Source organism: Aulonocara sp. 'chitande type north' Nkhata Bay, linkage group LG18 (genome assembly GCF_057382095.1).
Source record: "Aulonocara sp. 'chitande type north' Nkhata Bay isolate Kocher_YH1m ecotype deep benthic linkage group LG18, A_spYH_male_GT1.1, whole genome shotgun sequence".
Classification (NCBI taxonomy): domain Eukaryota; kingdom Metazoa; phylum Chordata; class Actinopteri; order Cichliformes; family Cichlidae; genus Aulonocara; species Aulonocara sp. 'chitande type north' Nkhata Bay.
The window spans coordinates 27,497,448-27,513,357 of NC_141361.1; the positions used below are offsets into that span (position 1 = coordinate 27,497,448).

Genomic DNA, 15,910 nt, shown 5'->3' on the forward strand with positions numbered 1-15,910 from the left:
TGACAGCTTAAGTCTCAAAGTTCAAAGTGAACTTTCACAGAAATTATCCACAGATACAAAGGATCAAACTCCATTATGTGCCTCCAGAATATACACTTTACATATACTTGGTTTTCAGAAATTTGAGCAGTGAGCCACTTCAGGTGGAGCATGGAAGACCAGGTGATTTGTTTAGAGTTTAAAAGAGTTTGCAGATGTTATTATGCTTGCCATGTTTTATTGTTAAAGGTTGATAATAATAATGGAATATGGGTCTTAAATTATTGATTCTGCAGGACATTTTTTCAGCTTCTGAAATGGCACGTGTTAGAAAAAGTTTGGTAACCACTGTAGAGTCTGAAGTAAAACATCATGTTAACTCAGAGAAACGGGAAAATTATGAGGAGCATTTTGCTCAAAGAGTAATGTCTGTTTTCATAATATATTTGAATAATTCTTTTTATTTTGAAAAGTAGTAAAGTCACTTTGACGTCTTCAGACTTACTGCAAAATTATTTCAAAATAATGAACAAATTTAGAATTTGTTAGTTTTATTCATTGATATGATTTTACTTGCTCAGAAATCTGGTATTACCAAGGCTAAAACAATTTATTTACAAATTAAAGATTTACATTTTTGTTTATTAAAAAAGCTTTTTCCTTTCCTTTTCAATTCAATTCAATTCAATTCAATTTTATTTATATAGCGCCAAATCACAACAAAAGTCGCCTCAAGGCGACTGAAATCAGATTTTCAGATTTCAAAAACATTTTTAAAAATAAAGATTTTTCATTCCTGTTTGCTGTAATTTTTCAGTTTCACCCACTGCAGTGAGACTCACTATGTCGATCACGCACAAACAAACATATGCCCTCACACATGTGTGCGTCACACACGAGCACCCACACACTTCTACACAGACACATTTCTACAATATGAATCCTGTCTTGATTGCTCAGAAACAATACTGTCCTCCCACATGCTGAAGTATGCCTCCCCACACAGAGAATCCCCATGCTTCAAAGCCTGTGCTTCCTCTCCGGTCCAAAACATTTAGCTGAGGGGCATTCTTTTTTGTTTGAAAAGCCCTGTGCATATTATCCTCATACCAAATAAGCACAGCTGCCAATAGCTCTTGGATTGCCTCTGGAGGAACACACATCCCATATAGGGAGTAAACACGAGAGAAGCACTCGCATCCAAAAAAACAGACCTCGTATTATTATGCTAGAGCTATACTGGATCGCCAGAATCACTCAGTCATTAGATTCGAGTTGATAGGAAACAGATTTGCGTGGAGTAAGCAGACTGTGAGAAGTAGTTAGGTGAATGAAACTGACAGATGAATATGTGAGTGAGAGGGAGAAAAGAAAAAAGTCCATCAGCTTTCAAGCCTGACTGGCATATTGCGTGTGTAGGAGACTGACTAACCCTGCAAACCAGATCTTGTTAGGATTTAAAAGATGGCAGAAAGATTGTTTTTTGCATGTGCCTTCACCAGTAACTGACTCACAGCCAAGTGCATTCATCACTTTGTGGTGAAACTTTATATTAGGAGGAGTCTTTTACCCAAACTGACATCAGAGGAGGAAGGCAGGGCCAAAGCCTCCACTCAGACTACAGGAGGAAAAAAAAATCACACCATCAGCCCCTCTCGTTCTGTATATGGACCACCCTCCAGTGTCCTCTTCCAGTTGACAGTTTCTGCTGGTGCCATAGCATAGTGTGCAGGCCGTTAATCTCAATGAGAACAAAGTCAGAGGGAGACTGGGAGTGAGGAGATGGGAATGGAGAACCAGCAGAGGAGGCACGCGTGAGACACCAAGCTGGGTTCTACCTGCAGCTCTTGGACCACTGATTGATCTCACTGACACAGGTTAGACTTTTGCCTGTTTTAAGAGCTCAGAGTGGCATGTGAAGTTTCAGAAACTGATGTGACAGTATGTATATTTTTGAACTATATGCGCATTATTGAATCTGTAGATCTTTGATGAATGCAAAACACAGATCTAAATGCAATGTACTGAGTATAAACCTTCTTCTGATGGCTTTAGAAGGATCCGTGGAAGGACTGTTAATCTCCTAAAGGAAATATGTCTGATGTGAACCACTTGGCCCCATTCACCATGTTTAATGTTCATGTTTAATGTTGTCTCTTTAGCAGACAGACTTAATCAGTGGCACCGTCGGAATAACTTGTGGTCTAATCCTGAAAGAAATCTGCTGGCTCCGAGCAAAAGCCACAACAAAGTTTGAGTGGGATAAAAAGGAGGGATATGTGATTTGCAATAATATATTCTGTATGTTGGTATAACCAGTTTGATGGGACCGTAGGGACTCGTACGCTGTGTTCGCAGATATATAAAAGAAAATCCTTTAATCGAGGAGCTTACCAGCACACAGTGGTGCCACTTAGAGTTAGTGGGCCATTTGGCAGAGTCCTCCTAGATCCCTTCTCCACTGGGGAAAACCAGCCACCGCAAAGTTTGACCTGTCTGGTTGCAAAGGACTATATTAATATAGATGAGGTGGCTGGATCTGGTCAGGTCTGGCTCTGACCAAGGAACGTAGAGGTGAAAATACCCTTTTAATAAGTGAAAAAAAGAGGGAGGGAAAAATGAATGCTGTGGCCGAGTTGATGAAGACCAGCAGGGTGTGAACGACAGAGAGAAACCTGGTGGTAATAACTGCAGATGAGATTCACAGCTGCGGCTGAGGAGCCTCTATGTAAACACTGTCACTCCTGTCAGACCAGAGCCTGTGAGATTCATATTGTGGCGTTGGAGACATACAGATGGGCCAATTGCTGAGCCTTAGCTATTGAAGGGAGGGATGACCGGTGACTACAGAAAGACAGGAAAAATGCACTCTCTGAGTAATAATAACTGACTGCCTGTGCCAAGGTGTTTTTGAAGCCCGACACATGGGCCACTTTCATTAAAGCGCCTTTTCCTTTCCCATCATATGGTTTGTGATCTATGCCAAATAAACAGAAGCTAGTTCCATATGTAAAAGCTAAAACAAGCCAAAGCTTTACTTCTATCAATGAGTCTTTGTGCTTCATGAGAACACAAAAAACTTTCCCTTGAGGCGAGCATGTTTTTTCCCTGCAAGGATGATAAAAGGGTACTATTCTGCTACCGGAGCATTCTGAGCTTAGGTAATGCTCTGGGATCGGTCCCGTTTACTGTGGTCAGGGCTCTTCAATGCAACTAAACATCAAGTTAAGGCCACAGAAATGATTCAATGCCCCTGCTGTCTCTGCCTCGCGATCATTAATTTCTGCCTTCGTGGGCATCTGTAAAAATCCTCAGCAGATGTGTTTCAGAGCATCAGCGTGATGCAGTTCATATCATGCGCCTGTCAGAAGTGTCAGCTGAAGGTTCAGCTTCAACTCATCCACCAGACTGCCTTCTGGTTGGATTTGGCTTGACTGCCAAAGTCAGCCTGACGCTGGCTCGCCGTTATTGCTCCACTTCCAGAGCCAAGCCATGTTACTGAATATGAGAAGGAGGGATCTTTCACTTAGCATGCGCCCACCCCTGCTTCTTTTCGTTGCGCTGTCAAAACCAATAAGATCAAAACACCAGCTTTCTTCCCAAAAATAGACTCCAGAAAACATTACTCATAACCCAGGAATCTCCCCTCCCCCCCCCCCTTTTTTTAAACGCTGCTCTTCATCAAACACGCCAATTTATTTTATTTGTCACCAAAACTCAAATGTATCTGCTTTCTAGCAGCCAGGCAGAAGTTAAAGTGAGTCAGAGAAGCCCAATGACTACCACCTGCTGCTTTCTTTGCTCATTACCGGACTAAAAATGTCTGCACCTCATGAAACACAGACTGCCACTGGATGCTTCCCTATAAGATAGCACATTCAGCATCCTCCATGACCACAGTAACGCAGTTTTCTCTCAAGTATATTTTAATTTAATTTAATTTTTTTACTTGGAGTTAAATCTTTTGTCAGATTCCTCTGTTTTATCCACATAAGCTGGTGCTGGTATGGTGAAAGACTATAGGGGAGATTTGCAGAAGGTCTGAGCCATGAGGTCTACTGAAATATTAAAAACAGATCTCAGCACTTGTTCACACCCGCCCAGACATACAAATGTGGTAAGAAAGAGAACCCACGAGGGGAATGTATTTAGAATAGGAGATTTTAAATACACAGATTCCTGCTGATGAACAAACAGCTTAGTACGTGAAAACAGGTGTATCTCAATTTTCACTTTTGTAAAAACTATTTAGTTATTGGTGCTTTTTGACTAAGTTTTGCAGCCGCAGTGGATTAAACAGATTCAAAGGAAAAAAGAGAGCCTTTGCAAAACTTTAGTTTTCTTGTAGTCTGCCTGTTAGAAAGATGATCAAATGGAAAGAGATGAGTGATAAAGATAAATATCTGAACCAACTCTAGTGGAGTCAGTTTATTTTGATGCTACCAAAGTCCTTTTAGAAGCAGGCACCCACTGATGTCCAGATCTGTGGCAGGGAATTCGCAAGGAGCTGCAGGTCATGGAAAACTCTAGAATAACACCAACCTAATTCCTTATGTATGCAATGCGTTTCTCTTTCCTTTTCATAGATCTGTATGTTTTTTTGATAATGCATAGAGGAAACACCATGGGACCTGGAATGTGGACCGTATTTATTCTGCTTGGTCTGTCCCTCTGGAGCAACAGTCAAGCCTTTACCAAGAACCCCATCCTCTCCCGGATGAGAAGGGCCCCAGAGGCCAATGGAGAAAACAAAAAGTGCTCTTACACCTTCCTGGTCCCCGAGCAGAAGATCACAGGCCCCATCTGTGCCACCCGTGGTTATTCAACCGACAAGGATCGAGTGACACGCCTGGATGTGGCCTCGGTGCGCGACCTGCTGTCTAAGCAGCGTCGGGAGATGGAAACTTTGAAGCTGGTGGTGGACGTCGATGGCAACTTGGTGAATGAGATGAAGCTGTTGAGGAAAGAGAGCAGAAACATGAACTCCCGAGTGACCCAGCTCTACATGCAGCTGCTTCATGAGATCATCCGGAAGAGGGACAACTCGCTGGAGCTGGCTCAGCTGGAGACACGCATCCTCAACGCCACCACCGAGTCGCTGCGCCTGGCATCCCGCTACAGGGAACTGGAGGCCAAATATGCAGCCCTGTCAGCAATAGTGAATAACCAGTCAGTGGTTATAGGAGCACTGGAAGAGCGCTGTATGCAGGTGTATAGTCGTAGGCATGAGCATCCACCTCTTGGACCTCCACTGGTGCAGGTGGTGCCTGAGAACATTCCAGTCAATGTGCCACGTTTCACCAACGAAATCCAGAGGTTTGCACGGGAACGAGGCTCTCGTTCCGGTCCGTCACCCACAAGCGGTACCCTGGAAGCCCAGAAACCTCCACAGAGAAACTTCAGCGCAGAAGGTTAGAGAGTTACTCATCCATCCACAAATCCATTCATTTAATCCCTGCTTCAGTCCCAAATATCCAACACAGTCATGGTAAAATGTAGAGCAGCCTTCACAGGCCAACCACAACAAAATAATAATCCAAAATTTTGAACACAGCTGCAGGTGGGCCAGTGTCCCAACTTCTAAAGGTTAAAGATTTTGTAAATTCAGCTCGCACCTCAACAGAAGGAACACAAACCAGGATGGAAATAAAAATGCGCTAATGTCTGAATAGAGGCATGCAACCTAAAGTAGAACAAAGAAAGTCCTAAGCAGTGAGATTTTGCTCATCAACAGATCTCCCTCAGATAGTTCAATTACCTTCACCCAAGAATAATAGAGTGTGTTGAACTTCAGTGCAGCTGTGTGCAAAAGATCCTTCATAAAACTGCAACTGCATGTGAAGTGCAGACAAAACTCAGGCTGGCATTACAGGCGCCGTCCAAACCACAAAGTAGAGGTAATTCTGTTATATAAGTGAATGGACTATACCTTTACCTTATTATCATAATGTGAGCGACTTCCTCATCCTTTCTGTAAACTCACTTCTACACCTGCCAACAATGAAAAAATTTACAATGTAAAATTAGCTTGCGAAAGGGCAGACATTATTAAAGAAAGGTTAATAAGATATCTACTTTTTTATTACTTCAAATGAGGGAAACTTATTTCTTATTAAAGTGATTTAATAGGCCAATTTTCTTCTACTGCTCTGTATTTAACTTTGCAGACCTACAATACATGTGTTTTATATTACTCTGTGTGCTTGTGTGACTTTTTTTTCGTGTTTACTGTTTTTTCCCGCATATTTCATTTTCTGTCAGACATTTCGTTCCTTGTAATGTAAACTCGTTGTCTCAGTGCTCTAATTTAATCTGCCCTATGAAACCCAATTGCGGTCGGATGATAGGTTTGGTCAAAATTGACCTTTTGTTCTCTAGAGAAGTGTGCTTTGTGAAAATGTAACATTTGAAACCACTTACCTACAAAACAGGATAAAAAAAGAAAGAGGCCTGCAATGTTACCCAGTGATTTGTGAAGTCTTTTTAAAGCCTCAAGCTGAGCATTTACACTTTGCAATCTTGTCAATATCAAACAGGGCCATACTTACAAAATTAGCATCATGTTGTATTCAGTATTCATAAACTCAACAGAACAGTTTTTACTGATAGCACGGATTAAGGTAGTGCTACTTTTGGTCTATATAAAAAGTAGTCCACGCTAACTACATCTTAGCTAGGTTAGGCTAACTTGAGGATAGTTTGTTAATCTAAGCTGAAGCATATTTGATTTCTTTTGGGTTTTGTTTTGTTTATTACTAATTTTGTGCATTGAAAAAAAGAACTGAATGCTCTAAAGTCCAATTCAGTTTCTTATGTAGCATAAATAAGTTACTGGCTGAATCTAATAGTAAACAGTACTGGTAAAAGCTAACTAGCCTAGCATCCGTTTCCTTAACAATTCAAAAAGCCTAACAAACCTCACCTTCAGATTTTTGTCTCAGGTCTTTGATTTTTATAAGCATATACAAATGTATTTTTAGTAAATCTGATTATTTTTTCCTACAAAAATGTAGAATGTTTGTTCAGCTCTCTACTTTCTTGATAGAGCTAGATTTTTTAGTTCTCTCTTACTTTTATCAACTGTATCTTCTCTTATTCTCTTTTCCCTCAGGCCCATTCAGAGACTGTCTTGCAGCACAGGAGGCTGGCTACAGCACTAGTGGCATGTACCTAATCAGACCAGATGAAGCTGAGAGGCCAGTGCAGGCCTGGTGTGAACAGGACATAGACAACGGCGGCTGGACTGTCATCCAGAGCAGAAGGGATGGTTCAGTTAACTTCTTCAGGAACTGGGAAAACTACAAGGTGATGACAATTGCACTTCCTCTGCCCCATCTCTTTCCCCCTCTTTTCTTCTTTTAAAAGTGCTGTCAAATAAATACTTGGCCTATCCAGAGATAACAATGTGCTGTTATACGTTCCATCAAGAGGAACCACTGGGGTGTTTGAAACAATTCCCTGAGCCTGAATCTTCATGTATTCACTTACTGTAAGATATGTCAGCAGCACCATTTGTTGGAGATCCTTTTTTATTTTCCCATTATGAAACATTAGCTGTCCCACTAGGAAGGTATGTTCCACAGCTCAGCTGGAGCCAAATTCTTTCCAAACTGCTTCTACTACAGCACCTTCCTGGGTGGATGGTTAGTACTACACCACATCAAAGCACAGTGAGACTGAGATTGAGTACATCATTGCTGGCAGCCTCTGCAATCCGGAGTTCCATTCAACCAGGTCAAGGCTGGAGTCTAAATTGCAATTTCCAACACTGATTTACCTCTGTACTCTCCCACAAAGCCACACACACATACACACACCACAGAGGAGGCCTCAAACTCAAAGCCTACATCATTCATCATTTGCTGGCTCCCCGAACTAATCCGCAATCACAAACCTCAACCTCTTTTACCAAGTGAAGTGTTCTGGCGGCATGTAGCCAGACATAGATGGCTGGTGGTTTTTCAACACAAGTGGCCAGGCCAGTTTCACTATTAGCAATGATCCAAGAGATCGTTGCTGTGGGGTAGGAGCAATCAGAATCAGAATCAGAATACTTTATTGATCCCTGGGGGAAATTATTTTTTGTTACAGTGCTCCATTTTAAACCAACATTAAGACAAGACAGACAATACGCTAACTAAGAATAGTACAATATATACATATATATACATACATACATACATAAGTCACTTATAAATAAATAGTTGGAAAAGAAACATGTGTAGCTGTAGCAGCAAACAGTGTGTTAAGTGGATGCGTTGTACAGGGAGATGGCCACAGGCAGGAATGATTTCCTGTGTCGTTCAGTGGTGCTTTTCGGTAATCTCAGTCTCTCACTGAACGAGCTCCTGTGACTGACCAACATGTCATGGAGTGGGTGGGAGGTGTTATCCAACATTGTCTTTATCTTGGACAGCATCCGCCTCTCCGACACCACCTTGAGGGAGTCCAGCTCCATCCCCACAACATTGCTGGCCTTACGGATCAGTTTATTAAGTCTGTTGGCATCTGCGACCCTCAGCCTGCAATGAAGGAGAATTTTGAAGACAGATGGCTTTTCCAGCATAAACTCTACAGCATGTCTTCCTCAGGAATTTCAAATGCAGGATGGTATCCGTATATCTCAATGTATTTTTTTTTTCCTTTTTAATTTTCACTTTTCTGCAGAATCATGTCATGAGAAAGACCTTTCTTATTTGTTCCCCTGACAGTCACTCATCATCGCCCACAACTCCTTTTTATTTTCCTAAATAATCCTCATGTTTCTAAACTCCACGGGTAACCGCAGAACAAACAGTGTACATTGTTTTCTGTGATCTTTTTTGTAACTTTCCTTTTAATCTTCCTTTGACTCAGAGCGGCTTTGGCAACATAGACGGAGAGTACTGGCTCGGCCTAGAAGGCATCTACGGCCTCGGAAGGCAGGGGGACTACAAGCTGCTAGTGGAGCTGGAGGACTGGATGGGCAAGAAGGTTTACGCTCAGTACAGCAGCTTCCACTTGGAGCCAGAGAGCGAAGGCTACCGCCTGAGGCTGGGCACCTACCAGGGCAATGCTGGGGATTCTCTGAGCAGCCACAACGGCAAACAGTTCACTACTCTGGATCGAGACAAAGATGCTTTCTCAGGTAAACAATACTGTGAGATTGTCACACATAGTCTTCTCTGAAGTGTTGAAATATACATTTTCTCTTTGAATAATTGAGACCATTAAATTATTGGAATCTGCAGTCTAAGTGGTCCTTCTTGATTGGTCAAAACATATCAGAATCGACTAACAGATTCAAAAGGGAACATACTGTGACACGAGGCCAAGTTTGTTCATATCAGTGGTATATGTAAAAGATGGGATGGGTCTAAAAAACTGTACTTTACACTTGCAGTCTTTCTAATTGGGTGCAGTGCAGCTGATTACAAGTTTACAAAGTTACCTCAGTAAACATTTTCACCTAATTTAATTTATAGTCTCAATACTTTGTTTCAAAATATATCACAGCAAGATGCTCATTTCATAAATATGGTTATAATTACTGTAAAATAGACTAGAAAGCAATGTATGATTTAAGGCATGGCTGCTGTATGAGCACGTGGTGTCCTCCATTTGTCGCTTTCAGAAAAGCTTTACTATCACAGTCAATTTTTCTCACTTGATAGAAAAAATAAAGACTGGGTTCCATCGCTAGAAATACTTTTTCTGTCCATCATTATTGGCAGACGTAAAAGATAACAAAATACAATACAATGTTATGTTATATGTGTATACACAACACAGAATGCTAATCTCAAGATAACAAAAGGACAAAAACAGAACAAAAAGGGAAAAAAACTTATAGTTTTTTTAAAATTATAGTAATGTTTTCTAGGGCAGTGCCAATTACCTCACTGAGAAGAATAACCAATATGATAACCAATTCTTCTGTTTCCCATTCGCAGGTAATTGTGCCCATTTCCATAAAGGAGGCTGGTGGTACAACGGATGTGGCCAAACCAATCTCAACGGTGTCTGGTACAACGGAGGTGTCTACCGTAGCAAATACCAAGATGGTATCTTCTGGGCCGACTATGGCGGAGGTTTCTACTCAATGAAGTCTGTCCGCATGATGATCAGGCCCATAGATTGAGAAGAATGCATAAGCCAAGCTGGTCAAGGGGCAGCTATGTAGGCCACGGCAAACTTGACTCCATCTACATTGAGCCCAGCTTGAAGATGGAGTTTACCAATCGTCAGACAGTGACCTGAACTCTCTGCTATAAAAGACACAGATTCTGCTTGTTCTCCTTTTGATATCATAGCTGACTCAAACATAGATGGATTTACCATATTCCTATATGACTGCTCATAGGAAGCCATACTGCTCCTTTAACCACCTAATGTGTATGACCGAGAAGGTGAATTAAGAGTATATGCCTACGTTTTTCACTAAAATAATGGTAGCTGTCTCTCTGATTAAGAAACCACAATGTTTTCTTATTAGTATATAACTTCATGGGGCAGAGAAGCCACATCATAAAGGAACTTCAGCAGCTGTGATTTCATTCCCACGGTTAGCATCGCAGGCTCTTAATGCAGCTCGTCCTACCTCGCCAACATAAACGTCTGGAGGAAACACACGTATACGGCATTTAACTTCCTATAGTTGCTGGTAGCTGGAAAAGATATTTTGTTACTACGTTATAGATTTATCTGGGCTCTGTATTCACTTCCAGATGTGAAAGAGCAACACATTAATGAGTTGGAGTTTATACATTTGATTACATGGAAAGAGTGGCGATTTTATTTTTAATCCCTACACTTAAAATGACCTGTATACTGCATGTTAAAGTACTTTGAGTGCAGAAGACCAGAAAGGATAATTTATGTGTATAATTAAGTTATCATTACAGTGAAAGGGGCCAGGTGTCCTGAGGGAAATAGTAAATGATCCTGAAGAAAATAGGACTAATTTCCTGCACTGTACGTGACAATCATTCTCCAAGTGTGCTTACACGTATGGAAATTTGTTTTATATGTTTTTCTCATTTGGCTGTTGATTAAACTTGAGTATGACTCTGTGAAATACAATCATTGTTGGGAGGGGGAATAAAAAAGATGGATTTCCGTTTTGTTTTGAGTGGTTTTCGAGCATGAAGAATATGCCAGCCGAGCGTGTTGAAAGTTATAGGCATGGGGACAGACAACGAGAAACACATTTCTGAAAGCCAGACGGAGATGGAGAGAGAAATAGAGGGAAGGAAGGGGAGGAGGAGATGAACTGGGATGGAATGGGTCCAAATTTCCAAGTTATTTTTTCCAGCCCCCTACCCGCACGACCTTTTTTTTTTTTCAAACACAGAGAAATGTACATTCTTTCCACACAAAAGTGCTTGAACTGTATGTTTTTGTAATTTAAAAAAAATCTCTCCTCAACAAAGACACCAGTCCCTCCACCCTGTAATCACTGGTAAAGATGGAGAGCAGCATCCTTTTAAGGAAAACCATCCCAGAGGAGGGGGTTGCAGGGATGTAAAATGATGGGGATGCATTTGAAGAAATAGCCAGTTGTTGTATCCACAACAACACATTAAAGCCAAGCAGCCTGTAGTCTCGGATCTGAAAATAGGCTCACATGTTGTGCTCACCCACCACAATGGCCTTCACACCCATGTCTTTAAAAACTTTTATAAAGCATGAAATATGAACCAGGAACACGGGTCAAACCCAGCTGGACATGGAAACATGTTTATGGACATGTAAAAAAGCAGCCGCTAATAAAAAAAAAAATGGCATTACAATCTTAAAATTAAACAGCAATAAAAGCCGATGAGTCACGATGCTTGGCAGAACAATATTACACAACCAACAGTCACTAAATGGGAACATTTAGGGTTCACTTCAGGGGACATTCTTGTTCAAGTGGTTTCAAAAGAGCTCTTTCCATAGGCTGGTTTATCTGTTCACCAACTCAATAGGTTTACTTGACTTATTAATTATTCGTCCTGTTCTGTCTTGCTGGTTAAAAGTTGTTTTCCACGGCTGATTCAAACAAGTGCTATGACACTTAATAGAAGAAGGATATGCAAAATCCAAAAGTTCCAGCGAATTCCTGGACCAGTTTGCAACACTTTGAATTTGACACTAATAAGAGTTGTCTTAAATCTTTCTGGCCCTGTCGGCTTTGTGTTGATGAGCCAGACCATCACACTCTTCAAGTGGTGTCCGTGGATGACTGGTTTCAAGCAAAGTCATCAACGCCAGGCGCACAACTTTGATCACATGGAACACATGAATCCTTTTTCTTTCTTTTTCAACCATTGTGTTCTCCCTTTGAGTGCTCTTAATGCCTTTATGTCTATAAATCTGTCTCATTATAACCGTCAAAACCTCTGTTTCCTGAGAGTTTGCCTGCATGCATGTCGATGTTAGTTTAGAAGACTGAATTTAATTACATCAGAATATCTTGCAAACAGTAAAATTGAGATTAACGGTACAACTCTCATGTGTCTCTAATAAATCTGAAACTTCGGCCACCTGGCGTTTAGCTTACTTTGCCATAAAACTGGAAAACACTTCCAGTCAGGATCAAGAGTTATAAAAGCAAAGCAAGTGGATCCAAAGCTTACAGATTAATGTGATATACCCCCTTTTTTTACTTCTAAAATGAGAAGTTGAGTAGTTCTGGAAACTACCCCCATAACACTGATTCCACGCCGCTGAAAAGATGAGAAAAAAAAGTGCAAAGCTATTAAAGCTGATTTTAGTTTTATTGTTTGAGGATTCTTCTGATTTTAAGAGAATTTGTCTTCTGTATAACCGTTTCTGTGCTCAAGTAAGCTAAGAGCTAGCAAAAAAGCAAATAAACGTGAAAATTAGAGGCCAAGGGCTTTAATCTGTCACAGGTCTGAAAATATATAAATGCTTATTAAATCCTTCATTTAAACATTTAGTCTCATTGAGATTGAGATCTATTTTTCAAGACAGACCTGTGAACAAAATAAAACACATACAAAAAGTTAGACAAACAGGTACATGTACACAATTTAAAAAAATGCACAAGAGTAGCTTCATAACATTTTGGTAGTTTGTTCCGTTTGTAGGTGGAGAAATATTTCAATCCAGTTTTTCCAATTTCAGTGTGAACAACAGGTACAGCTAATGTTTAAAATGTCCCACGGCCTGACATTGTAAGAGCTCCGTTTAAATTCAGTCAAGGAGATAAGCAGGCAATCTTTGCAGCAAAGAGCCTTGTAAATAAATATCATACAATGCTGCTGTCTTCGATTTACTGTACATTATCACATTTTGTTCTCTCATATAAGATACGATGGTGACCAAGAAAACAATCACCTGTAATGAATCGTAATTTACGGTAGTACACAGAATCAAGAGGCTTCAACTTGAATAGAGAAGCAACATCACCATAATCAAGCGTAGACAAAATTGGCAGATTGCACAATGATCTTACTAATCATGAATGAGAAACAAGATTTGTTTCTATGTAGAAATCCAATCTATTCCTTTAATTTTCTTAAAAGGTGCTCCGCATAAATAAAATAAAACATGCAGAAATGTGACCTACTGACATATACAAAGCATTTTTAACAAAGTATAGGCCTACTGCTTGCTGACAAGGTTGAAAGCAGGTTTAGATACCTTTCTAGAGCATGGTTGTTCTCTAAAACACTTTTTTGTGCTTTAATGCAAAATCTAGACGTCCTGTCCATCCCTGTCCTCCACTGCTACCCCCTGAGAAGCTTTACTGGATTAATTTCAATACAGATTTTCCCAGCTTGACCAAGGAAAAGGACGCTGATTATAACGGACCACCTTCCTGTTATAAATGTGCCTCTAAACCCTCAGTGAGAACAGACCCCACAAATCAGCCAGTGTGGGTTGATCCAAGTGTAGCCTTCCAATAACTTGTGCCGGTGACACACTGAACCCTCACAATTTTAAACAGCCTCACAGGGACATGGAAATGCCTGATTAACCCACAAAAACCAAACCCCTGCAAAGCCTCATGCTGGAACTGTGAAGGTGACATCCTTGGCTCCAGTGAAAGGACCACACTCAGGTCTGCACCAACTCAAAATACCTTGCCAGCAGACTGGGGATGGGCAAACGCTGCTACGGTGTGGTCCTCTGAAAACCACTGCACGTTTCAGAGGTAAAAGCCCTCCTTGTCACTAAGTGAAGGTTCACTGTCTACAGATTTCAGGCTCGGAAGATCCCTGACAGTTCGCTGCTGTTTGCTATAAAACATCTGCTGTTGGGGGAATGTCCGTGAGAGTGACTCATTAGCTCTCAGAAGCTCACTTAGTGTCAGCAGCAAATCAGCAGACAGGATGTGGAGCTGTTTTCTTTGAAAATAAGCTCCATGATGAATTTTTTGCTCTAACTGGGACGGTTAAACAAATCCGTAACTAAGTTTGTTGCTAAGTGCCCTTTTGATTTAGGGCTCAACAGACACTTGTTTAAGATGGATCATCGTTTGGAGAAATCTGGGAAGGCTCACTTTGCTGTGGACAGCTACAGTTTCCAGTCTGTCCTAAAATTTCCAGAAGAGTGATAGTGTGTTTAGCTTTGAAGCAAACAAGCAGAGGCTGAGATTGTGAAAATGATCTTTATCTTGCTGAGGGGTTTTTCTCCAAACTAAGCAGCAAATGCAACCCAGAGATAACAAACAAAAGGACATGTGAACCATAGAACATTTGCTCCTTGAGTTTCAGCTGCTTATTAACTGACATTTAGTCTGTTAAATGCATCTAATAGCAATGAAAAATTCAGATGGTTTTCATCGTTCTTGCGTTTGGCATGGCAGGCTTGTTTATTCTGCTAAAGCCGCGAAAGCCTAAGATGATCAAATGCACATCCTTTGTAAAGAAGTATGACCTCTGAACACTGCAGGTTAGTCACGTAACTGAGGACCCGCTAATAGCCTACAGTATGTCTGTATATATTCAGTGATTGCACTCATTTTGATGAATGACATGAGTCAGATGGCCTGGTTAAGGCTTTAGAACCTCCTGGGTATGTGGGGGCAGGGGCAAGGAGGACCATCTATTTGATGACTCAGCTGTTTTTACGCCAAAGTTAAAAGAGTGAAAAACAAAAAGGGCCTCCTGGCCTAAATCTGCTCTGGAGGAATATTATCTGTAAAGGACAATATATGGAACCACGGAAATGCTTTCTGACGAGCACTGTGGAGAATTGAGGTTTCTAACCTCAACTGGTAACTCTAAAGCTACATTTTTTTGGTGAAAGCAGAAGAAATAATCACTTCATAGAAGTGTACTGGCTGATGTTATAGCCGTTGCATTCCAAAGTAGCTGTAGGTGTGAGTGACTTTTGAATTGAGTGGAAATTTTAGTGGTTATAATGGGAAGTGCGGGCAGGCATGCTTCATATTGGAGGGAAACTTCTGTGATCATTAGAAGTGTTTCTTCTGGTCTAAGGGGAGCTAAAAACAAAAAGTAAAAAACCCATAAAAACTCAAAACCTAGTCTGCAAAATGTTGAAAAAGCCTAGAGCATGAAAACAAGACAATGTGACCTTTCTCTAAGTTTGTCGTAAAAGGTTGCAACACTGCTTTACGTGATTTGTTTTGAAGGCTTTGATCACATTCTTCCCACTGGTCTTGCAAACTGACTCTGGAGTCATTCTTTATACACGTCAGCTCAGGCTCTAAAGTCGTGTTAGCACACAAATGCTGTGTTCTGACATGAAAGCTGTTCACTGTTAAACACAAAGAGCTAAGATTCTGCTTGGTAAAAGACAGACAGCATTTGGGGGGGGGCATCTTGACCTCTTTGTTATGCTTATGAAATGTACAAGATTAAAAGCACTTTTTTTCAGCTCTTCTGCATCAAGTGGACACCAGTGGGAGAAGTTTGTCCTCAGGGTTAAAATACATGCTTTCATCAAAGTTAAGCACGTCTTTAGAGAGCTTGTCTGG

At 40.9% G+C, this 15,910-nt stretch overlaps 1 protein-coding gene across 2 annotated transcripts; it reads left to right on the forward strand.

Moving 5' to 3' along the window:
- The first annotated feature begins 1,633 nt into the window (after positions 1-1,633).
- On the forward strand, positions 1,634-11,077 carry LOC147308824 (angiopoietin-related protein 1-like). Of its 2 annotated transcripts, none has more exons than XM_086272346.1 (5): positions 1,634-1,856; positions 4,566-5,390; positions 7,091-7,284; positions 8,836-9,106; positions 9,912-11,077. In XM_086272346.1, the coding sequence occupies exons 2-5, from the start codon at positions 4,586-4,588 to the stop codon at positions 10,097-10,099; spliced, it is 1,458 nt and encodes a 485-aa protein (XP_086128472.1). In that variant the 5' UTR covers positions 1,634-1,856; positions 4,566-4,585; the 3' UTR covers positions 10,100-11,077. The 2 variants fall into 2 exon arrangements, with proteins under 2 accessions (XP_086128472.1, XP_086128473.1); XM_086272347.1 differs by having other exon boundaries at positions 4,594-5,390.
- The last annotated feature ends 4,833 nt before the right edge of the window (positions 11,078-15,910 follow it).